The sequence below is a fragment of the Ptychodera flava genome, chromosome 10 (assembly GCF_041260155.1).
Source record: "Ptychodera flava strain L36383 chromosome 10, AS_Pfla_20210202, whole genome shotgun sequence".
NCBI classification, from domain to species: Eukaryota; Metazoa; Hemichordata; class Enteropneusta; family Ptychoderidae; genus Ptychodera; species Ptychodera flava.
The window spans coordinates 35327082-35351994 of NC_091937.1; the positions used below are offsets into that span (position 1 = coordinate 35327082).

Consider the following 24913-nt stretch of genomic DNA (forward strand, 5'->3'; position numbering starts at 1 on the left):
AAATTAAGAATAAAATTAATGGATCACTGTGCAAAGTTTGGTACTAGAGAAACAAATTACCAAATATTTACAGACATAATTTAAGTTAGAATAATGTCCTTGAGGCACAAGCTATTGTGAGAATTGCACTCAAGAAATTACTTACCCTATTATTTCATAATTAAAATAGAAATTATGGGTTACAATGCAAAATATGGTACCGTAGTAATAAATTACTAAAATCTATACTGTTTGAAACTCATAACCTCATGTTAAGACCATGGGTAAATTTGAGTGTACATCTGGCGGTTCATGCTAAGACTATGGCTTCCACTATGTAGCTCTATGTAAAATCTGGACATTATAAGCCCATTTCTGATATCAGTGAAATAACACATGTCAATGTGGCAAACTAACCATGCTGTATCCACTTACCAATGCTGCAATATAAAGTATTTTAGTTCTGATGGGACATTGTATAAATGACAGTTTGAATTTGCCAATGTTTTAAGTCTTTCCTTCGGCACGTCAATGTAGGGTGCTCATGTTACTACTGACACAGCTTATTTTCCTCTATAGATTTAATTTAGAGCCAGTCAGTAGAAAAAATAGAAAGAGATGTCGTAAAAGGGGCAATGTATTGACTTGTTCTAGAACAGGTATGGGCCAAAGCTGTGGTGAAAGAACTAGAGCAAAGTGTTGACAAAGTAATACTGCAGATCCAAGAACACTGAGAAATGAGAGAGGAATATTACCAGATATGGGATTATTTATTAAATAAAGACAAAATAAGGTTTCATTATCATGCAATTATGCAAATATTTCAAACTAATTACAACTTTATTATGGTCTCCTCCATCCAGCTGTATTGCCCTCCAGGAAAATCCAATACCACAGATACCTAGCATGCTTAGATTAAGGTTTTTGCCATCAAGTAGATCGGAAAAACTTTAGCTGCAGATTCTCTCATGAACAGTAGAATTATATTGAAGAGCGCCCCCTACAGACAACAATAATATAGTATTTGTGACTGTACAAAACCAACTTACACCACTTCTAGTGAATGTGTTAGGTTTTTCTTTCCATCTGGAAATTTCAAATATGTAACAAGTGAAACGACAAACGTGTAGCCAAACTGAAGCTTCAATGATTTCTACCTTCACACCATATAAAGATCTGAATGCTGGCTGTTGCTGTTTACACAAAATATCATTGCCCTGTGCCTAGAAGTGGCCAAGTAGCTTTGCAAGCACATGTTGGCATGGGTAGATTGGGTCATATTGGTACGTGTAGACTGAGTGTGAATGTTAAAGAAATACATAGAGCCGGTCCATAGTGTATGGAACAAAATCCTCATCAAATTGACATAAATATCCGGAAGACAATCATGTTAGACCTTGTAGGGAAATTGACAATTGTACCAACAAATGCACCATACTATCTCATCATGGAAAAAAGTACATTACAACATCCAGGGTGAAATACAATATATTCTGGTGGTTTTAAAGTTGTAACAATGTTATACTTATTGATACATCCCAGCTTCTCACTGACACCAAACTTTACAAAGTTGATTTGAATCACACTTGAGATCACTGTACATTAGACTCTTGATCAGTTCATAAACTTTTCAAAGAAAAAGACAAAACAAGACATGAATACGGCAGAATTTGAAAATCGATAATGAAAAATGACATGAAGTTAACCAGTGAAATCACTACATAGAAGCTACAGGAATTAAATCAAACATATTTATTAACTAGATTTGAGTCATCTGTAAACAGTTTCAAACTGTAGAGATTCTTGATCCAAATAAAGAAGTGTTGGTCCAAGTATATAAAGCCTAGAGAGACCCACTTACTGTGTTCATTTGGTTGGCCATGCAAGAAGTACACAACAAAATCTATGGAGTACTACAGTCATTCGATGAGTAAATATAGCTGACACACTGTATGGATTTACACCATACAAAGCTGCAGTAACAGAGTATCTTAAACCCTTCATAGCTACAACTATTTTAGTATTTTACAATTGATTACTTTAAATGTACAGAATCATATTGAGACAAACCTTCCTCCATATATTAAAACATCAATTGTGTAAACTTTCACCAATTGGAAAATGATAAGCATTGAAATAAAAATATATCACCTGGCTTCAAAATACAATGTTTAATAAGGCAAGGTTATGTTAAGTTGTTCCTCAAAAAATTGCCATTTCTATGTTTGCTAGTTTAGAAATCATCAACAGATACATTTGTATTGCACTTTATCTGGCTCTTAAAGTTGTGATTACAGTACGCCTACTAGCTTCACTCACATACCTTTGTTGCAACAATATTTTTTTATTTGCTTGATCCCATGGTAATACTTGCACTGATGTAGAATTTGATATCTGAAAATTTTGTGGGGATATACCATCCACACCCAAAATTCAGAAAATTAACTGTTTCTTTACATAACACGTCTTATTGTCACTAAATATTTGACTAATGATGTTTTCTCACTAGCTATAACCGAAACAGTTTGTCTGCCAGTGAAATTGATGAAAAAATAAACAAAAGGAGATAAGTTTATGCTGAAACAAAAATATGTTTAATTTCCATGTGAGTTTGACCAAAGACAAGGAAAGACTGGTACCTTTCAGTATTGCACATTTTATTTCAAACGTTTCCCTTAACACATAGTTCATATAGTTAATATTTGTATTCATGTACTCACTTCCCTACGTAATCTTTCCTTATAAGAAAAATAAAATGTGTGAGAATTGAAGTGAAATATTCTAGGAGTGGTACCCCCTTGACAATCTTCCACCTGACACTTACCATTACCCTATCCCTATCCTTAGGTCTAACTGGTGGGTGGAACATTTCCAGGGGGCTACCATCCTGATATAAAGTGGACAGTTCAAGTGCACAAAATGGGCTGATACCATATCCAAAAAGTTTTCCTTCCTAGAGCTACAAGATTAGTGACAACAAAATAATCAAATATGTTCAAGTTTTTCTCCTTTCACTGTGCCACTTGAGTTAATGAAAGTAATACTTGAATATGAAAGTGATAATTTGGTGAATGAAGATATAAATCTATTTGCTTCCATAGTCTTTCACCACTAGTATACCACTCTGTTTACTGCTTATTGAAGAAACATGATCACAGTGAACCTTAGGCAATGACATGTTGCACTTTGTACAAATATCACAAAATTCATGGAGATAATGACTGTTATTATACTTAAGAACACTGACACTGATCTAAGATTCTAATGCAATCTGACTTAATATTTCTTGAATTTGAAACTCCTTCTCTCCAGAATGGAATATACTTCACCCCCTTTCCAGAATGGAATATACTTCCACAACACACTAACACCAAAGCATGGCAACTGTGTGTAAGCACCAACATTAGAAATTTAGTCCAATTTGCAAAAAGATATAAATAAATAAATGTTACCATATTACTACACAAAACATACAAAATTTTGTTAATTTGGCTTCTTATATATACATGTACAAGCTTAAGACTATCTTTAAGGGAACAAGAATTATAAAATCAGCGATTTCCCCAGAATTAGTAGTGCAACGTGTATTAACAATCTGATTCTGCTGCTGGCTGGGCTTTGTGAACAAAATGGATCATACCCAAGTAACATAATCAAATCAATGCTTGGCACCATATACATTACAATGATCAGATATACACAAATCAGATATACACCAATCAGATATACACTGATCAGATATACACTGATCAGACCATCAGTAATCCTAAACCCATCACTGGATGTAGTGTGTCAAGAATCTGAGAGGAGTCCTAAAAATATCAACTTTGTGGCATTGTGGGAAAAACACAATAGATATAGACAAGCCTGTTCTCTAAGCACATGCATGTTGTTTTAGTTATAAATACAAAGGACATAAAACAAAATGAATGCTACTGTAGTATCATCCAATCACAGGCATGGATTGAAAAACAATCACAGACCTTTGTTTTACAGTGCATACAGTGGTAGAGGCCTGTAACAAGAAACTAATCACAAATCAGGATTTGTTGCCAAGTGGTGATTTTCACCTTCAGCCTAATCACTTTTTTCATCCAGTGATTAAATATTTACATGCAGTACAAAACAAGTTTTCTTGGAAAGAATACTGTCCATTTACTGAGAGATAACAGCTGCCAATACAAAATACTTTGAGTTTACAGGAACAAAATCATGTAACAGAGGGTCACCTGTGTATCTGAGTTAGCTTTCTATTTGTTCTGAGACAGAACTTTTACTTTGGACACAGAAATTTTATACTTAGTATTGGTCAAACACAGAATATAAAGTGACCATTATTAACGGCTGTTACACCACTTTCCATTGACATTGGATACAGCAATTCTTACTGAGATACATTACACCAACAAGTCACAAAATGAAAAGCGATGACCATAGTGGGACATTTTCCCTTTCCCAGCAGTACAATATGACAAAATTCTGTGACAGACATACAGACATTGGAAGGGATGGAATCACTTTGTACTTGTGTAAATGGTTCACATTCTTATCGACTGGAGGCAATATCACAGATCACAAGAGGACTATACCGGTAGTGTACCACAAGATGAAATGTTTCCAAATATTATATCAAAGTTATTGGCAGAGTATATGGAATGGATTATACCTTGCATTGGACATACACACTGCAGATACAAATTTGGTGAATTTTGATGACCAAGGAAAGTAAGTAAATAAAAGATACCCTTCACAACTTTTTGGTGTTTCCTAAAGCATACACCAGGTGGTGAGACACAATATCAGCCAATCAGGGTCAGATTTCAGTGCAGCTTGCGTCATTATCCATGACTGATATAATCTAGTCCAACTGCCATCATACAGTAAGTCTATTTGAATGCACAGTAGCACCTGTTATTACCGATATGTAGAATTACCAGAAAAGTGAATGAAAGTTACAGACTAATTATGCATGGATGTTTAACACCTGGGTGCCTACTTTTGGTATCAGTGAAAAGAGACATAGTCCGATTAGTGACTGACAAACAATTCTTTTCCTCCTGTCTGTGGTGGATCTAGTTGTAATGCACTTGGATTCAACTGCCCTATCGTCATTGGTTCAACTTCAGGCGGAGTCTGTGTACTCATGGAGTTCCGCGGTGTCTGGGGTTGCTCACGGGGTGTCTGGGGTAGCTCGCGGCGTTTTGGCGACTCCTTAGTTGTCCCTACTTGTTGTGCTCCGCCTGGTGTGGAGTTGCTCTGGTTTCTGACAGGAGATGCGGTCGTGTTTTGTTGAGTGACGATTGCTCTACCTTCATGCAATGGTGGTGTGCTTGGTGCATTACCATTGTACTGATGGCTTTCACTGGTTTCGCTCATGGCCTCGTCTTCCCTATCCCCATACTCATGATACCTGAATTATTAAAAACCAATAAAAGTTAACAAAATATACCACAAACTATGACAATAAAAGTGATCTGCCCAAAAGAATCACCTAATTACGTTTTTCAATGTTGTTTGCATTTATTGTTCTGTTGGTATTGCGAAAATCACAGATTATAAATGACATTAATTATTTTACATTTCAAGAAAGTTTGACCCACATAAAGGTACATGTACAATGTGCCTAACAGACAGATATTGGGACTCTCAACTTTTTACAATACTTTTCTGATCTACCACTAGTATGGGCTCATTTTGCGGCATGTGAAGTAAATAAAATTTTCAGTTTCACTTTTAAAAACAGAAATTTAGTAAATTCCAATATGGTTAACTAAGGCATGGAGCCATTTTGACTTTTGAATTGAAGGGAATTTATTTTTCTGGTAACCTCTGATTTTTTATTTATTACTGACTTTGAAGAGGATGTTTACAAGTTTCCTTGAGGAATGTAAAAGTTTGAGTTTTTCACTTTTAGGCACTTATAACTATAAAAGAAAACTGAGTGTTGGAAGGAAGTGTCTCACCTCACACCAGTTCCATCATCAGCATATTCTTCTTCTCCTCCTCTTCTTCATCATCACTGTCTGTATCCGGGGCAACGAACTGTACATCTAGGGTGATCTCACCAGTCTGATGCAAAACAATGAAATGTAGATCCCATTCAAAGTTAGAAGTGTTGTACCTGCACTATTGAATCAACACTGAGGAATGCTGGGAGAACACTAAACCACTAAAATCATGTAGCTCAACTGACAAAATGCATCTCTTTTGATAGCAGCAAAACTATTCAGTGGTCAAGCTTTCCTGATTAGTAAAAGAAAACGTGTCAATTTAAAGGCACATGAGCTGTAACTTTTGGTATTATTTTCATTATTTTAGATTTAAAATTAGTTCATAGAAATGTTCTTACTCAGAGATGTTTACTCAAGTGTAATTATCCACTGAGTGGGACTGCATGGGGAGGTTTCAGTAAGACAAATAATGAACGGGTGCCACACCCAAATATGGCTGCCTCCATACAACTACATGATAAACAGTGTAAATGGTGCAGTGTTCTCCCCAGGATTTTTATACAAGAGGGCGAAGACGTGGTGCGAAGCACCACAAGCGACCACGTAGGCGGTTGGAGCTTTTGAAAAACAGAGATTAAAATGGTGTTATTTGGTGGCACTTGAGGAGTATTTTTTCAGATTTTTTTCGTATAAAAAATCAAAGGAAAAGAGATCTGAGACAGTGTTCCATAACTTTTATTCCAGTTCACTGATTTCAATGAAGATTACATTTTTTGAAAACCAAAACATGGCGAGAGACATGCATTTTTCATCGATGTCAAAATTATCACCATAACGCTCACATGTTCTCATCCTGATACACTGCCGGCCGAGCCTAATAATAGGTCGTTTTGCTTTGGGAAGGAATACACAAGTGAAATTCTAACCTCCTATAAATCTTCATTGTACTGTGCTGTCCTTGGTTACCCTCAAGCTCCTTGCCATGTTTACTCAGCTAAGTGGGTTACCTAACGCACAGTCCCTATGGAGGGACCGTGGCTAACGTTACGGCCTGAGCCATGCAAATATGGCTGCCATCGATTAGTTGCACATGTTCGTATGATCTCGGATGACATCACAAACCCGCGAGATTTGCAAGATCGATGAGAATTATGTTTGCAGCCTGCAGGATTGACACTCACGCTTGCATTTTGCTTGTAAATCACTGTCAACTTTTTTCCCGTACATTTTATTGTGAAAAAAATAAATCTTTTTCATTTCTGGCAAGGGGGCGATCGGAATTTACAAGAGGGCGCCACGCCCCTAATACCTTATTCAGGGAGAACATTGATGGTGGATATACACATTTGAATCTTTACAAATACAACATGGTGCGACCCACTAAAAGGACGGGAAAGGGATTCACTCCACTTTGACAAAAATTCTCTTTTTCACATAACATGGCAAGATTTTGAATATGGCGGAAAATTTAAAATGAACAAAAATCTGTTCAATTTCTTGCCTATTCTAACACAAGGAAATGTTGTTGAGGCATAGTTAATAACTATATTATTCAATTTTCAGATTGCAATGAATATCTGAGAAAATTTGAGGTACCTTGAAGTTAGACAAATTTCGCAGAGTTGCAGCTCATGGGCCTTTAAATTTGACCTTTCAATTGAAAGCGCATTAAAGATTCTTCATAAATTCGGCAACTATGCAAGATTCTCAACATTAATGGTTGGGTACTCAAAATATCAAAACATGTTCATATTTTTATCATTTCAAACATTTTGATGGACTTAATATGGAATGATGCATTGTTTGCGTTTTCTGAATAAAGAAAGAATTATTTTTGCAAGTGGCATATGACAGACACAAACAACACAGACTTGAAACTTCATCAGTTAGGGTATCAGTGACAAGATTAGTAAAGGTATGAAATGTTTGAACCATATAGAAAGAATTCCTCTGGAACATTTCAGCCTGTCTGCTGGCTGTTAGACTGTCTTTCATAGGGCCAAAACAGACAACCATGTAAGGTACTGTATTGTCAGTGGGTCTTTTATTTATTACAATGGTTTCAGATATCTCACCTGTCTGGATAGGATATTTATTTATTACATGGTTTCAGATATCTCACCTGTCTGGATAGGATATCTATTTATTACCATGGTTTCAGATATCTCACCAGTCTGGATAGGATATCTATTTATTACAATGGTTTCAGATATCTCACCTGTCTGGATAGGATATCTATTTATTACAATGGTTTCAGATATCTCACCTGTCTGGATAGGATATCTATTTATTACAATGGTTTCAGATATCTCACCTGTCTGGATAGGATATTTATTTACTACAATGGTTTCAGATATCTCACCTGTCTGGATAGGATATCTATTTATTACAATGGTTTCAGATATCTCACCTGTCTGGATAGGATATCTATTTATTAAAATGGTTTCAGATATCTCACCTGTCTGGATAGGATATCTATTTATTACAATGGTTTCAGATATCTCACCTGTCTGGATAGGATATCAACAGCTTCAGCATGTTTAGCATGCCTCAGATCAATCCCATTGCCAACCAGTATTGGTACAGACCACTGCAACAATCCGCTGGCTGACCCTCATGGATTGCTGATATAAGAATTGGTACACCATGTTCCTTGCCACCCTGATAATGAATGGAAAACACATGCCGGTACTTTATGACTTGAAAATCTTGACACTACATGTATGTGGCAGGGACAATAATACCTGGTAATGACAAATCTGATGAAGTGAAATGGTTTGCATACATCCAATTAATAGTTGTGTACAATCTCATGTGAAACCATTAAACAGTTGCAACTTTCATGTGGAATAATTCTGATAATAATTACTAATGAAAGTTCTTAATGAAATCATGTTACCTGACAGTCTCAAATCATATGCAACGATTGGGTTTCCGCTAAACCATTATCATAAACCCAGGCTCAAAAGGGCCAGGGATCGGGATTAATAAGGTGTTAAGAAGATTATGAGGTGTTTCTGTCTTTTGTTCTCCTTTGAAATTGGAATCGTTATATAAATATGTTACTTGATTTTTAGATTAAGTCCCGAACTGGGGAACAGGGTTCATACACTTCAAGTAAATCAAAATTCCAGGACTTTCCAGGAGTTTTTTTGCCATTTTCCAGGAGTATTTGTGGTTGAAAAATGCCATTTTCCAGGAGTGTTTGCACGATAAAGCTTGCAATTTTAATAAGCATCATACACTAATTTTTTCTAAAGTTTTCATTGTCCACAAAACTTCAGCCTATAAGACATCATTTTGCTGACAAATACAGTCAATGACAAGTTGACAGGTTTTGACGGTGACGACATCTTGAATAACATTGCTGATGACTGGGACAGTTGTGAGTTGCGAGTGTGGTGTCGGGAAAGATAAACTCGGGGAAGGCTTAGAATTAGTCGATGACTTTACATTTGATGAAGATCGGGCAAAGAAATCATTAATATTTTATTTACTTGCTCCTGTTTTTTCCTACCAGAGCTCGATGTTTTGCTTTTCATAGCCCAGAGTACGATACTGTGTGTTCTCGGTGTTATAAAGCCTCCCACTACAGACCGTCCATAGAAATGCGGTCCCAATTTGGACCGCACACGAAAAACCACTTTTCTAACTACTTTCGGCCGAAATCAACTCGATTCCAATCTATGCCTACCCGAATCACTCAACCGCTCACAGACTGCAAAAAAGAATTGTTCGCATGACGTCCAAAACCATTAATTGGCTGGCGATGCATGGTCAAGGGCCCAAATGCCGGCGATATCTCGCATGAATGTACCGAATGGCGAGCTACGGAGCATCATACGCAGGGCTAGGCTTTTCGATACATCGAAAGTCTTTTCACAAAGTTTGCATCTTGCCGCGAATTTATCTTGTGCCCGCTCTAGCCATCCTATGTACTCGGGCTGTTTCAACCAATGATCGCTGAATAAACACTTTCCAGGAGGCATTGCTAAGACTGATGACCCGAACAAGCTTTAAATTTCAACACGGTCCCTCCACAAGCTACTCATGCATACTTCGATGTCACTGTACGTACGACGTTGCGTGCAAAACCGTGGATCATGGAATACACAACATGGTCTCGCCCACGCTAGTACAAGAGTACCCCTTTACGACATTATAAGAAACACTACTACGCTTTCCAAATTTTGTCTCAGGAGGGCGCCCCACCTGTCGCAAACATCTTTTCACATTTTACGATTTTGACGTTCGAAAATTCTACTGTTTGACTCTCGCCTTTACGATCTGGCCGTTCTCGACCATGTGCGATTGTAACTAGCGATTTTCCAGGAGTTTCCAGGAGTAAATTTTGACTTTCCAGGAGTTTCCAGGACTTTCCAGGAGTGGTTTTAAATTCCAGGACTTTCCAGGACTTTCCAGGAGCGTACGAACCCTGGGGGTATATGGAAGCAACTAAGCAGAGTATGTGTTGTCATGCAATGAACACATCTGACCAGTCTGAAAGAAGTAGGTGACATCAGTGAGGCAATGAAAATTCAGAAACTCCCACCCAGTGTATGCATATGGCTGCGTCATCAGTAATCCACCTATTGTGCCCCCACGGTCCTGTAAGTTCCTGTTTAAGGAAGCAACAACACCCAGTATGTGTCATGTCATGCAATAAATATGTCTGACTAGTCTGAAAATAGTAGGTGACATCTGTGATGCAATGCAGCCTCAAAGCATCTTTCCCAGTGCATTTTCTTCAAATGTCATATTCCTCTGTGCAATGACATCATCAGTGAAGTGAGCCAACACAAAGACATGACTGAATTTCTGCATACTCACTGTAATTGACATTCCTAATCCTTCATCAGGTTCTTTGACTAGATGTACTGTTCTCAATTCACCAATTCCTCTATTCAGCTTTGCAGCTTCATCCTGCGACACAAAAGTCAAGGTTTTATTTTGACTGATGCAATGACTCTCAAATGAAATTAAAGGCTAAAAGCTAACCTTATCAGCCTCACGGTACGTGAAAGTACCCATGATGCAATGCGATTTGTACACACGGAGATCGGCCTGCGCCATATCCCCATTGCGCGATGCACCCATAGAAACACGATTAATAGTTGAGTACATGCAGATACAGTCATCAGCGCGTTGCGATCGCCTCGAAAATATTTAGACTGACAGTGAAAAGTTTTTCTTGTACGCACGTATATATATTTATCATCGGCCAGAGACATGTACGACACGGTTTTTGTGGTTTCAGTAGATATAAGGATGGAACTTTTAGCACAAATGCGGCGATGACTGATACATTATGAGACATTGATAGCATGCACGACCGAGTAATACTGAATGTCAGCTCTGCGGCTACGCGGTGACACTGACAGAAACACATTTCGGCGAACGCAAGCTGCACTGAATCGACACCCCTTCCAAACCAGCAAAGCTGTTGACGCCGGTTGTGAACGTTTAATAGACGTAATTTTCAACAAGCGATCGTGAAAGTTCTGTAAACATTTCAGTATCCTGTGGGCTAACATATATACTGATAGCGTACTGCGTAGCGCCTTTGTAGTTTTACGTACGGCCAGTGTTGTTTACATCAGCCGGTCCCCGGCAGAAGACCGGCAACGCAACACTATAAATGCGCCGTAACAGAAAGGTTTTGTCAACAGTTGGCAATGCAAAGCCACGTTCCTATCTGTTCTAGTCTTTACAATTCAAGGACCGTGCAAAAATGAACATTGATTCATATTTCGTGCGATCGAGAAATTACATGATTAATACCGGTACACAATAGACAGATACAGCCAATGAGCCATGTCATTTGTTTCAGCACCGTGTCTCGTACGATTTTAATACCGGCACAAGCGAGTGTAAGCCTGAGTACAGTGCATGTGCATACAAAAGCAAAATTATAACATGGCAAAGTACATTTTTCATTCCGATGTGACTGTCTGTTTTCAAACTCTATCTCCTCCCTCGATTTTGGGGTCAACATAGGCAAGCATATATCGTTGGAATCGTATTTAGTTGCACGACAATCTAATGTTGATCATTTCTCAAAATCAACGTTTGTAATCGAGAAATAGCCAAAATTCCGTTAAAAATCTCATATTTTACTAAATAATTGCGCTGAAATTTCCAAATATCGGTCAAATAAAAATCTGGGAACATAATTTTACTCGGAGCAAGAATGGCAATGGCGTGTGCACTCTTTCAGGGATCATTGATAAAAAACCAGAGAAGAGATAGCTAAAAATATCCCCAAAAGACAAAAAAATGAAAACTTAACGACAATTTTCAATGATATGGATCTTTGGATAGAAAAATGCTATAAAGATCCGGAAAAAAACTGAAAAATGTACGTCTTTCAGGCTATCACATTGACGTAACTGCGAACGAGGATAAAAGTCATGCGTACGCATTCGACCTCAATTTCAAGCTGGCGGCTATTTTTGGACAGCTTTAGTCATATTTGTAATGGCGCCCTCGGTGGTAGAATGGTGATCTCTGTGGGTGCGTTTGGGCGCACTGTTCTCGACACAAGAACGGTGCTCGGATGTGCCGAGAGCGCTCGATTCTCTTCGCTACATTTCCGGAAATAGCCGATCTTTGTTCCGAGAACGAAGAACACAACCCTGGTCTGATCCGGGAGCAGACGAGAACAAGATGGCGGAAACCAGCCGCGCGAAATGAAAATGTCAGTGCTATGTTGCTATTGTATGAAAAACGTCTCAGGATACAAGTCGAGATAGGTGAATTATTATTACAAGTTTGATCTTTCCAAACATTTGATGTTTTTCGTTTTGGAGAGTTGTCGAAAATTTTTGAGAGTAAACTGTTGTACAAATGTACAACAAACGTCTTCAACGTAATATTTGGGTAAAGCTTATGTATGAACGATGATTAAAATATAGCGAAACAGGATTTCCTTCGTGAAAGTTGTCTGTTGCCGTGACTATAATCACATTTGTACCAAGTTCTGCCAAAGCGAGGCTGTGTGTCGTTTGGTCGTCAAGAACAAGAACAGCTATCGGAGCTCGCCCCCGTCGGATGTTCTCCTGACGAGAACGGTACGCCCAAACGCACCCTGTGTGTACGAATCGAGTTGCATCATGGGATAAACCACATACTGTGGGCCTGTCACCTAAAAACCTGTCAAGTCAGTAAAAAGTGGTAAGACCTATTTTCCTCCTTCTCGGCATTTCTGATATATAAAGAGTTTGATGAACTGGCACTCAGCTTGGCAGTTTGAACACCATAACAATTTATACAAAAATGATGTACATCGCTGTACTTGGCTGGCTATATTATTCTTATGTATACCGGTATACTCAATCCTCAATATCACACACTTGGCAAGAAAATGGCCTCAAAATGCCAGCTTCTGGACACCTTGAGAGTCAGTGTGATTGCCACTGAATTGGCAGAAGGCGGCATAAACACAGATGCATGAAGTTTATCATTTTCATATCAAAATGTTTAATTTTAAAAATATCTAGAAGATACCTAATTTTACCTTGCACCTGCTGTAGTTATGGATATTAATGTGAAAACATACCACTGTGTTAGAAAGTGTATGATCTTAGTATTTGGCCAGATTGTATGACAATTACCACAGTGACTGTGTGGAGTCCAACTCAGTGCCAGTATATCATATGACAAGGTAAATGGGTTGTGATAGCTGGATAACATGGCAATGTACTGCAATGTCCTGAGGTTTGAACACTAGATTACTACACAGTACTGTACATGTGAAGAAGAAGCTTGAATACTAACTTTGGCTTGACAAAGTCACTCCTGGCTGTGTGAGTATATAACACACTACTTTTATGGGATAGGAAAACTGATCTGGCTAGTACTTACATGTCCTGGTGGCTGTGGTAGTCTTTTCCGGGAATGAATTCTACCTCTGCAAGCACGGATAACTGTTTTGTGTCTATGTAAATGTATCTCAGCTTCTAATTGATTCCACAGTTTGTCGTGTTCTGGTCCCCGTAAATCTCGTCCAAGGAGCTGTATCTGTTGAATCCTGACAGATCAAACAAAAGAACATTTATTTTTAATTGCAATGCAATGCTATGTCCATGCAGTAGACGATGAAAGAAGGCATTCTTGTAATCCTTAAACCATGTAAACTGACAATAAACACTGACGATAACTTTACATTCACACCTATGCATTACATTGGATTACTTTGTGCAGTGTACGTGAAGATTTCAGTGCAGATATGCAAAGTATATCCATGGTTTTTGCTTCTCTGCATAGGGCTGTGAGTTAGTGTTTGGGCAAATATTAAATCGCAATGTAATCTTTATCTTGTTCAAAATTGCACATAGTGTGTATAAACACACCTAAATTTGCACATTCTCACAAACTTATTTTAGCTTGAAAAAAAAATCATAAAAACAATGCTAAAAGATACAGTTAGTGGGGCTTTAATCTTCATTGAATCACAATCTGTTTGTCTGTCAAGTTCTTTACTATACATACCGTCAGCGACTAACTCCAATTATAAAATTTTCTCTGCACACCAGTCTATTGATAGATGAATTTTAAATATCGATATACAAACAGATGAATTTTGAATATTGATATGTAAAACTGGATAATAGAAGATCCCTGATCTGATATCCCTTAAGATGGTAGAAACAAGTTGCTATGGTGACTAAGGTTAAAGGTTACTGAAGCTTTACCTTCCAGCTAACTCCTTGTCCAGATATTTGGCAGCTAATCTGGCACCGTACACTTCTCCTTGCAAAGCTAGAATTTGCTGACGTAGTTCACTGTTTTCTTTCTTCAGTTCTTTCACTTCGGAATCTAACATGGCTTCCTTCATCGCATCCTTCTGGAATGTTTCCATCTCACTTTCCTGGCATGAAATAAACCAATAAAGCATGATAATGGAGAGAAACTACCTTTCCTGGCATGAAATAAAACAAAACACATGTCAATAGAGCCTAACATTCCTAATAATACATTGTAATTCACCAAATGTTGCTGTAAAAATTCTAAATTGGCCACAATAGAATTTTTGTCACTCATTGCAAGACCTTACAAGACCTGTCAGTACTCAATGTTCAAACTATCTGGCAGCGATGTGAATCTAGTCAAGCCATGTGTGACAGTGTGGTATTACTCTAGTTTTTTGAAATGAGTGACTTGTGTGCAGTCTTTAACACCATGGCAGTTGTTACCCTATCTGTCTTGAGTTGTGACATTTTGTTAAACATCACAGCCAACTCTCCATGCAAACAAGGCATGCTGATAGATAACTGCCGCAACGTACCAAACTGAGGGTAGTTTTCTCACTGTTTCGAAAGGAAACAGGACTGCGAGGAGTTGATGACATTCGTACCAGTACATCAAAGAATAATACAAGACATATGTCTTTTTACTTGGTGTGCGTCATGATTTTGCTAAGAAATCCTGACTAATATCTCCGATGTGAAACCATCTTAGTATGATATGAGGTGGAAATGTTCATCCCTATTCCCAGTACACATGTCCACACTAACCACTGAACACAATGGGTTAGGGTAAACCATGTGGTGCATGGATAAATACACTTTTGTTATGATTAATGTCATACATGGGAGTGGTGCAAGATTTGTCAGAGCGCTACCATCGGAGTGTAACTATAGTATAGACCAACAAAACCTAATTAGAATCTAATGCATAATGGAATTAGTGATGATCTATACTGTGTTTGGCCAATGAAACCAGTACTACATTGTACAGAGTGGAGGGAACTTCAATAGGTGCTTGGGATCACTTGATGGTTCTACCTCTACATTTGCAACACACTGAGATGAAACATTGAACAGTGTGATTAGTGGACAAGTTGAAACCACAGCACATGAAAGATAACACACAGGTTTTCAGGTTCAAATACTTCTTTCACAAACACTGGCTGATGTATGTATGGTATACTTACTTTACCTTGACACTGAAATAATTTCTCAGAATGTACTTTAAAATCTAGACAACTTACCAATTTAGCTTTAATAGCATCAGAGTCGACAACTTGTCCTGATTTAGCATGGAGTTGAAGCTGTACAGCATGGAGTTGTAGCAGCTGGTTGTGTAATTCCTTCTCAAGGACAGACTTTGTAGCACGTACTTCACACAGATCTGTTCTCAAGTTCATCACCTGAGCCTGAAAATAAACAAAAGACGAGAAGGTGATTTATAAAGATACTGTTTCATTACTTTTGTGACAAAGCAAACATCTGGTCAAACCTTTATGCTCATCTGAGATCATACTTAGTTTTGCTGCCAAGTACATCACCCCCTCCCCTTTCCCCCATCTTTTATTGAGGGGAAATACACAGCAAATGTTTTAGGTAATTTTCTTGTAATTTAGAAAACTTTCAATAATTTGATCTGACAAGCAAGTTTTTAATCAGAATCTTTCACAGCCCCTCACTGTGATCCTTTCAAAGCTGCTAAGCAAGACTTTGAACTTAGCATAGTCCAGCACAGAGAGCTTGCATAGCCTGGTTTTGCTATGATTTGGGCTAGCCTACAGTAGCTAGGGCAAATGAAGGCACGCAGGTGTATGAAAAAGATTTGAGTCTAATTTTCAGTATAGTAATTTCTTGATATTTCGGCATCTCAGAGAAGTATTTTATAGTAATTTTCAGATCAATATAATTTTTGATTTTGTCACAAAATCCTTATAAGATTAATAGGAAAATACAATCATGTAACCAAGATGTCTGCTTCGAGTTTTAGCAGCTGGCCAGTCTATCCACGGAGGTACTCAGCCTAACGGTACTGTAATCTGGCTTATTATCCCAGGGCTGGCCACAGTCTATCCAGGGAGGAACTGTAATCTGGCTTATTATCCCAGCCTGGAAGGATTGAATAGTGTAAATGTATAAATATTGGTGGAGAGAAAGTGTGACAAATGAATTAATGTAATGTACGTGTGCAATTTATTCACAAAGGAGAACCAAAAAAATCTTGCAAAAACCTGAGATGTAACATTATTATTTATTAATTTCAACTGTATTGAAAACAGAAATTACATGTTCTATATACTCAATTACAGAAACACAAATTCACTATAATCCTTTGTGGCAACAGCTGGGTACCCTATGCCATACTGGTAGTACACAACAGTATGTGGAAGTATATGAGTGTCACTGTGAGCTGATATTTTATATTAATGTATACTACCGGGTAATCATGTGTTATTTCAAGAACAGAATCATAGATCTTAAACAATAGAAAAAGTGGATGTGAAGGAAGTTGAGATAGTTTAGACTGATAGTAAAGGTTCGAATATCTGTTTATCTTTCTTGGGGGGGGGGGGGGGGATGGAAAGTTACAATTTTATCAAAGTTTCTCATCACCAAAAGTGTATATGGAAAAAATTCTGCCAGCTTTTCCCTTGAGCATGGGGAGAGGAATATGTCAACTCATGGAACGCCAAAAGAACTGCCTGTCTTCGGGAAGTATTCATCAAATATAAGTTAATGTACTTTGCATCCAAATTATCTTGTTTTTCACATTACTGGGTCTGGAAGGCTGACGGATGAAGGACACCCTGTGACTGAAATATTCTGACATAAGACTTCACTGAGAGCTACAGATGACAACAATAATTACGAATCTTAATGTTGATTGTCTCCTTTCCAAAATAATTATAATAGTGAAAGAAAAGAGAAATACAATAGTCAGGATAATCAATATTGAGAGAAAAAATAAATTAGATGCTTTGAATAAGTAGCGCAATGGTGTCATTATATAAAATTATTCAAAAAATTGAATGGAATAAATGAAAATTGAAAAATTACACATGGAACCCAATTTAATATTATTGGCAATGTGAGCAAATTATCACCAATACTTTGATCTCTGTGTGATCATTCATCACAATAACAACATCAAATTCAATGATAAAAGGGTACTCTCATTTCTTTAGCCTTGTAGCCTTGGGCTGGCAATTTTCTTAAAAGTTAATAGTTTCGCAAGCCATCACCCCAGTCTGCTGAGACTTTAAGACTTCAAGAGGCTGCCCTGAAACACTGTCTGTGAAGTTTCAAACCTACATTTCCACGCCATAGTTGTGAAGGAACATCGACCACCGACGAATCCAACCGTTGACTGGTGATTACGGACCGGTAAAATAATACGTTTTGGTTTTTTTCGCATAGCAAGGACATTAGAACATTTATTCCAAATGAAATGTCTTTTCGAAAGTATTTAAGTAACTATCGTTTGAATAACAGCGTGTGTAGTTACGATAAAATCAAGCAAATCGCCGGAAATAATATATTATATTATTTGTATGCGTGTCACAAATTGTATATCAAGCTTACAATTACATGTACCCACCTCCAACTTAGCATTATTTTGGAAGATCGTCTGTGCTTTGTGACATAGCTGAGCGAATGCAGCGCTTAAAGCAGTCATCTTCTGCCGTCCATCGTATGTCAGCTCACATTGATCTGGGTCAATCTCTCCCAGAAGCAGGTCTACATCAACAAAGGCCTTGTCGAATTCTTTTTCCAGCAAATCGAGCCAATGCATGGCAGCCATGTTGAAGACTTATTACCCACAATGCACAACGAGGTGTCGATTTGCTCGACCTTTCTTGCCAAGGTCGTCGTTGGATCATCAGCAGGTACGGTGACAGCCAGCTACGGCGTTCGCAGCGCATATGGGCAAAAGCTACAAAATACCTGGATAGAAATAAATTAGGTACCCTTAGTTATTGACCGGAAAGCAGCTTTTCGTAAAACGATTCTGAGAGCGCCATTTCATTTTTTTCAGGCAAACCGTCATAATTTATGGCCGGGAACGAGAGTAATCGCTTCAAGAACTCGAGAACTCTGCTTTTGGCATCGAGTACTGATTTAGTTCAGTAGAAAGTGATGGCAAGGATTCTCACAGAGCAAACGATGAAACTTTATATAAGACCCTTGATATCTTTAATGAATTTTTAAATTATTCGAACGATTTCGCTGTCTAAAAGAACTGCACAAGAATATGAAAGAGGGAAGAGAGAGACAAACAGAGAGAGAGAGAGAGAGAGAGAGAGAGAGAGAGAGAGAGAGAGAGACTAGATGTAGATCGCTAGAGCCCATCGTCGTTTATTCTGACAGACACCGTACATCTGTAATTGCAAATCAAAATGTCTAGGTTTCCTTCTTACGATTACTTTCTTTCTTATTTACATATTTGCTTTTAAGTTTGTTTTTTGTCCATTTTTACAAATATTTCACACGTTTTCAGTCTATTCTCATTCTGTATATTCACATTTTATTGTTCCCTAGTTTCCTAGCTTTCATAATATACTTTATACTCCCGTAGCTAAAAATCAAATTAGAAGCACATAAATATATCTGGATACAGCCAGTCACAAATCTTAAAAGGAATGAAAACCAACTGATGAATACATTGAAATGAAATGAAATGAAATAAAATAAATTTCTAGTATATTGTGGTTTTCTTGAACCATGGGTATGGATATTGTTAATGAGCTGAAATCTTGTTTTCATTTCTAGTGGACTGACAATTGAACAAAGGATTGCAAAATTAGATTTATTGATTGAAGTACCATGATGTGGCGTACAAGTTCATGTAGGCAATGAACTTTGAATAAAATATGTCAGAAAGAGACACATTTCTACCTTTTACACCCTCCTTCTTTTAAAATTGATACAATAGATGCAGAGGTATATACCTGATTTTGTATTAGTACTGACACCTTTAAAACAAAGTCCTTTTTCCCCCAAAACGAAAACATGTGAGAAAAAAAGATAAACAAAAGTAGTTGAAAAAACTGAACTACTGATGGCGCTCTCACCATCTGCTTCCTTGGCTGTCTGCGATCACTCGGCCTTACACACCGTAAGTCCAGTATTAGCTGCTCCACCTACGCTCATGGTATCCAAAACATTAATATTCACCGAAATGTGTCTTGAGATTGTTTTTTTTCTGTGTTCATTTATTTGTTAAACTGACGACTTCTTGCAAACAGTGGCGTAGACAGGTGCAAACGGGTATTTTACAGGGATGTCATGATCTCCGATGTTTAGTGATGTTTGTGCTTTATACTGATGACACATCGAGAAATTTACGACATGGCTGAAAGATGAAGAAATTTGTTTGTTTGAAATATACAGCAATAAATAAAATTTTAAATGAAAACCAGCAAGCACACTCTGCAAGAACTAACACTCTGCCTAGACAAATACATCCCAGTATAAGGCCTTGAGTTGCTATACTTGGATCATGGATGCATTTGTCTGATTCATCCGGGTGGAGTGATATGGTTCGTGCATAGTGACGTTGCTTGCTATTCTGGTTTTTTTTATTTACATTTTATATTTCATTTTTAGCTTTATATCAAACAAACATCTTCATGGTTAGCTATGTTGTAATTTACTCGATGTATGTATTTGTATACATACACACAGACTAACAAACAAACAAAAACAAAAAGCGAACATCAGATATTTAGCGCATTGTGTTATTGCAGGCCTAGAGGGGTCGATCAACTTTCAATGGACTTTAATACAATAGTTTTCATTTGGTAATTTAGCGGTTTAAAAAGCTACCATTGCGTGTGATCACCAGATTTCAAGCACCGAGTGTCGACTTGTCCCGGAGAGTACATTTGAGAATTGGGTGGTCTCTTCTGTTGTACGCATACGCAGTAGGCCTACAGTGCGTGGAGGGACCGCTGTTCACTTGAACGCTGATGAGCTGCTTCATTCAGACAAACAAACAAATAAGCAAACCAACCAACCAATAAACAAATTGAAAAATAAATAAATAAATAAATAAATAGAATGACATGATCAAAGACAACACATACTCGCCTAAAACTCAGACCACTACAAGAATTTTCCACTGAAGACAACACAGTTTGCAGGTTGCATGTAACTTCGATTTATTCAATTTTTAATTCAATTAAACTTTATTCATCCCTTAAGTGTACTCGATAAAAAACTTGATATGAAATGACTTTCGTCTTCCAATAACAAACTGACGCAGTATTTCAAAAAGTTATCGATGTGGCATTTTTCAGTGAACTTGCCTCTGCCATATCTAAAAAAATACCTTTCATACTTGATACTCCCGTCGCTAAAAATCAAATCAGAAACACATAAATATATCTGGATACAGCCATTCACAAATGTTACAAAAGACTGACGATGAGCATGACTTGACAAGTTGGATATTTAATGCCGTATTTTCACAGTGGTGTTGCATTGATCAATAATTTGCGAATCTCTTGTCATGTGAGTTCACCGCACGGTCGGTTAGTTCGGTAATCGGGTAGCGCCCTCTACAAAACTTCAAACATGCAAAGTGACCCAGAGAGTGACCTGAGTGATCACTGACGAAGTCGCACTGTCGGTACTGTCATCTTCATTTACCTTACTTCAAAACGAGTATTACATTCTTCTTGGAAGGAAATATTGACATGACAGACAAGAAGAAACACTAAAGGATATACAGGTAAATTTTGAAACGTTATTTTGCACACACAATTGTTGATCCGCCTTGGTCTAGTCATGGTCTATTGGTGTTGTGATGTGGCGGGATCAGTTTTGCAGTGTTCATTGCATTTCAGACGCCGATCACATCGAAAATGTCACTTCAAATTGTTCAAACGACTTAATCTTGGGTAACTCGTACCAAAGAGATGAAGGGATTTTCCCAAATTCACAATTTTCGTGGAAGCTTTTGTTCCTAAACCCTTAAAACGTAACTCTTTCAAGATTTCATTGATATACTGAACGGCATCACATCGCGTAATGTGTGTCAAATACGGTGACCTAACTTGATTCTAAGGCACCCCTCTGTCAAAGTTCCTAAATTTTGTGAGTGAAAATTATCGAAAAACAACATCATTTGTGTCTATGTTTACACTAGACATGAGGCGACATCAACATATAGTAATATTTTTCAAAAACCATCGTTCTAAACCTGAGAAATTGATGGTTTTTGAGATGTAAACATGATGTAAACGGTGCTAATCGTTCGTCGTCACGCTTGAGTGATAATTGGAAATTGACTTCGCGCCGAAAGTTTTGACAGAAATCCAATATTTTGATGAAATGCAGACATACACATCATCTTGGTGTTTCTGTCTACTTAGAAAATACTGTGATGTGTTTGTCGTCTTCCCCTCTAACACAGATTCTGTCTCGGCTGACTGCAATGTACCAGGGTCTGATCACTTCACGATGGAAAAGATTACATAACCAAGTCCCATCTCGACTCCAAATCGAAATCCTATCATTGACGCCATCACAAACATAAACATTGTCAGCGCCATCAACGGCAATGCTGAGTGGGAGGTACAGCTGACTATCGCCGTGACCTTCCTCACCGTATTGGTACAGGTAATTGAAATCAGAATCAAAACACTTGATGCAGTTATTGTTACTGTCAGACACCATGATGACATCCATACTGTTGACAGCGACAAAGAAGGGGTACTTGAATTGTGTCTGTCCAGCACCAAAACTGCCAACCTCTGAAACATATTGACCAGTCTTGGTGTACTTGAGTAACCTATGACCTTTGACATCAGTGACCAAAACAAACCCTTTCAAGAGAGCTATGCACCAGGGATTTATGTCTGCAGGTAAAGTAATTATTCCAATAACTTTATTATTTTGATCACAAACAACAATTTGCAAATTGCTGTCATCAAGTATGAAATAGCGGTTGTCGTTAGAGACTGCTACGGACTGTGGCGTGAATGGCTTGGCAAACTGACCGCTGAAACTGCCCAGCACCTTTTCACATGTGTAGTCTTGGCTCAGTATCTGAACAATGTTGTTGCCCTTGTCACACACTAGAAGTTTATCATCATGGAATGTTAAACCACATGGATTGTTGAACTTCTGTCCTGGACTAGGACCTTGACCATCCAGTATGAATTTTGACCAGCCACCTGAAAGGTCAAAGGTTAAAACAAGCATATCAATGGAGTGAAATTTCAATGTATTTTGTCAAGTAACAAACTGTTCTCACAATCACAACTTGAAACTGAGATTAGATATTGATACAAATCAAACTGCATCAAAATTACAATTCAACAGGGTAAATTCTTGAATAATCGATATATTGTTATTTCATATTTTATTGCCCTTTTACCATGGTGTTATGTAGTTCATTTCCCCCACACTCATCATGACCTGAGTTCAATTAGTCTAGAACATTCTCAAGGTCACTGCCCTTGATGACCTAACAACCTTGAATTCAATTAGTCATGTTTGGAATGTTCTGGAAAGTTGATTAGTTGTGTAAGGGAGATAATTTTAGAACAGTAATTAGCATGTCAATAAAAGTTCTAGATTGTTCTTATATGCCTTTATAAAAGGGACGTGCACAGCTTCCAGTCAGACTTTTGGGATCGTGTCTCTTGTGTGTTACTAAACTCCAGCAGTAGTCATTCACAAGACTTTTCAAGACCTTCACTGCCAACGCTGGATTTATACTGTGGACTTTGTGCAACTACAAGCCTGCAAGCCGAAGGACTGTTCATTCATCCGACTGACTGTTACAACTCTGAGACTGGAGCTTTGCCGTCCCAGCTGAGATAAGTAATCTGTACACTTTTAAAGCTTGTACTCTATCCCTGACTTAGCAATTAGTTTTATTTTTGTAATAAATTTTGTTTAAACGTTAACTGCTGAGTTCACCCTTTTGTTCGTTTTCTCTGCACGTAACAAAATTGGGGGCTCGTCCGGGATACGAATATTTGAGCCGTTTGACAACATTTTGACAGCCTTTTCAAAACTACTGTATACTGTGAACTCAGCGAAATTCAATCATGGCGGAATTCAAGCCAGACGAATTTATGGATGACCTTGATCAGGACACATTTAATTCCCTCAGAAAAGACAACCTCATAGCACTGGCAAATTTCCTTAAAGTAGATGTCAAAAGATCTATGCGCAAGCGAGAAATTCAGTTCAAGATTGCAAAATATTTAGTTAATTCTGGCCATTTTGAAGAGTCTGCCTTAAAAGATTATGAGCCTGAGTCTTCCTTCGAACTCAAAAAATTAGAATTAGAAATACAGGCAGATTTGGAGCTTAAGAAATTGGAATTAGAAAAGGAAAAATTGCAAATGGAAGAAAGGGAAAGGCAGGAAAATTACAAATGAAAGACAAAGAATTACAAATGGAAGAAAGACAGAGAGAAAAGGAGAGAGAATTGGAAGAACATCGACTACAGTTAGAAATGAGACGTTTAGAGCTTGGACAGTCAGGAAAATTCTTCCCTTCAGACAAGTTTGACATCACTAAGCATTTCAGGTTAGTTCCCCCTTTCCAAGAAAAGGATGTTGATAAATATTTCCTCCATTTTGAGAAAATTGCTCAGAGTCTGAATTGGCCTAAGGAGTCCTGGTCTATGCTTTTGCAGAGTGCTTTGGTGGGTAAAGCCAGAGAAATTTACATTCAGTTGTCAGTAGAGCAGGCTTCAGATTATGATTCTGTGAAGGAATTAATTCTCAAGGGCTATGAGTTGGTGCCTGAAGCTTACCGTCAGAAATTTAGGGATTGTGAGAAGGTGAAAGATCAAACTTACGTTGAATTTGCTCGAACAAAAGAACAACTGTTTGATCGTTGGTGTTCTTCGGAAAAGGTCAGTCAGAATTATGACAAATTACGACAGCTTGTTTTGATTGAGGAATTTAAAAGGTGCATCCGGAGTGACATCAAGACATTTATCAATGAACAAAAGGCAGATACATTGGAGGTTGCTGCACGTTTGGCCGATGATTATTCATTGACCCACAAATCTTCCTTTCTCAGCAAAACCATCCCAGTCCTTTTCATACAGAAACAATGCAGGTAAATTTAACTCCTCCTTTTCATCCAAGAATTTCTCAAAGGACAGTAGAAAATCAAATGACAACAGTTCACAAAATTCAAGTAACACTCCCACATCATCAGATCCCAAGTCTCAATCTCCTTCTGACAAACAGTTCGGTACACTTTCTT

At 37.8% G+C, this 24913-nt stretch overlaps 2 protein-coding genes and 1 long non-coding RNA gene across 7 annotated transcripts in view; 1 reads left to right on the forward strand and 2 right to left on the reverse strand.

The window, feature by feature from the left end:
• Positions 1-1451: 1451 nt before the first annotated feature.
• Positions 1452-18508, reverse strand: LOC139142648 (Golgi-associated PDZ and coiled-coil motif-containing protein-like). The gene is given in 9 exon segments (XM_070712697.1): positions 1452-5389; positions 5943-6048; positions 8437-8510; positions 8513-8591; positions 10761-10853; positions 13794-13959; positions 14624-14799; positions 15922-16086; positions 18273-18508. Coding segments are annotated over 8 exon segments (1062 nt in total). The 5' UTR covers positions 18477-18508; the 3' UTR covers positions 1452-5389; position 5943.
• A 2302-nt stretch (positions 18509-20810) lies between these two features.
• The window catches only part of LOC139142646 (uncharacterized), an 86498-nt gene continuing 82395 nt past the window's right edge, over positions 20811-24913 (reverse strand). For all 3 annotated transcript variants that reach the window (XM_070712695.1, XM_070712694.1, XM_070712693.1), the window contains one exon: positions 20811-22854. The gene's annotated coding sequence lies outside the window, so the exon portion shown is untranslated. The remainder of the gene's footprint in view (positions 22855-24913) is intronic.
• Positions 22408-24913, forward strand: part of LOC139142650 (uncharacterized) — a 111965-nt gene continuing 109459 nt past the window's right edge. For all 3 annotated transcript variants that reach the window (XR_011554439.1, XR_011554438.1, XR_011554437.1), the window contains exon 1: positions 22408-22542. This is a non-coding gene — a long non-coding RNA (uncharacterized lncRNA). The remainder of the gene's footprint in view (positions 22543-24913) is intronic.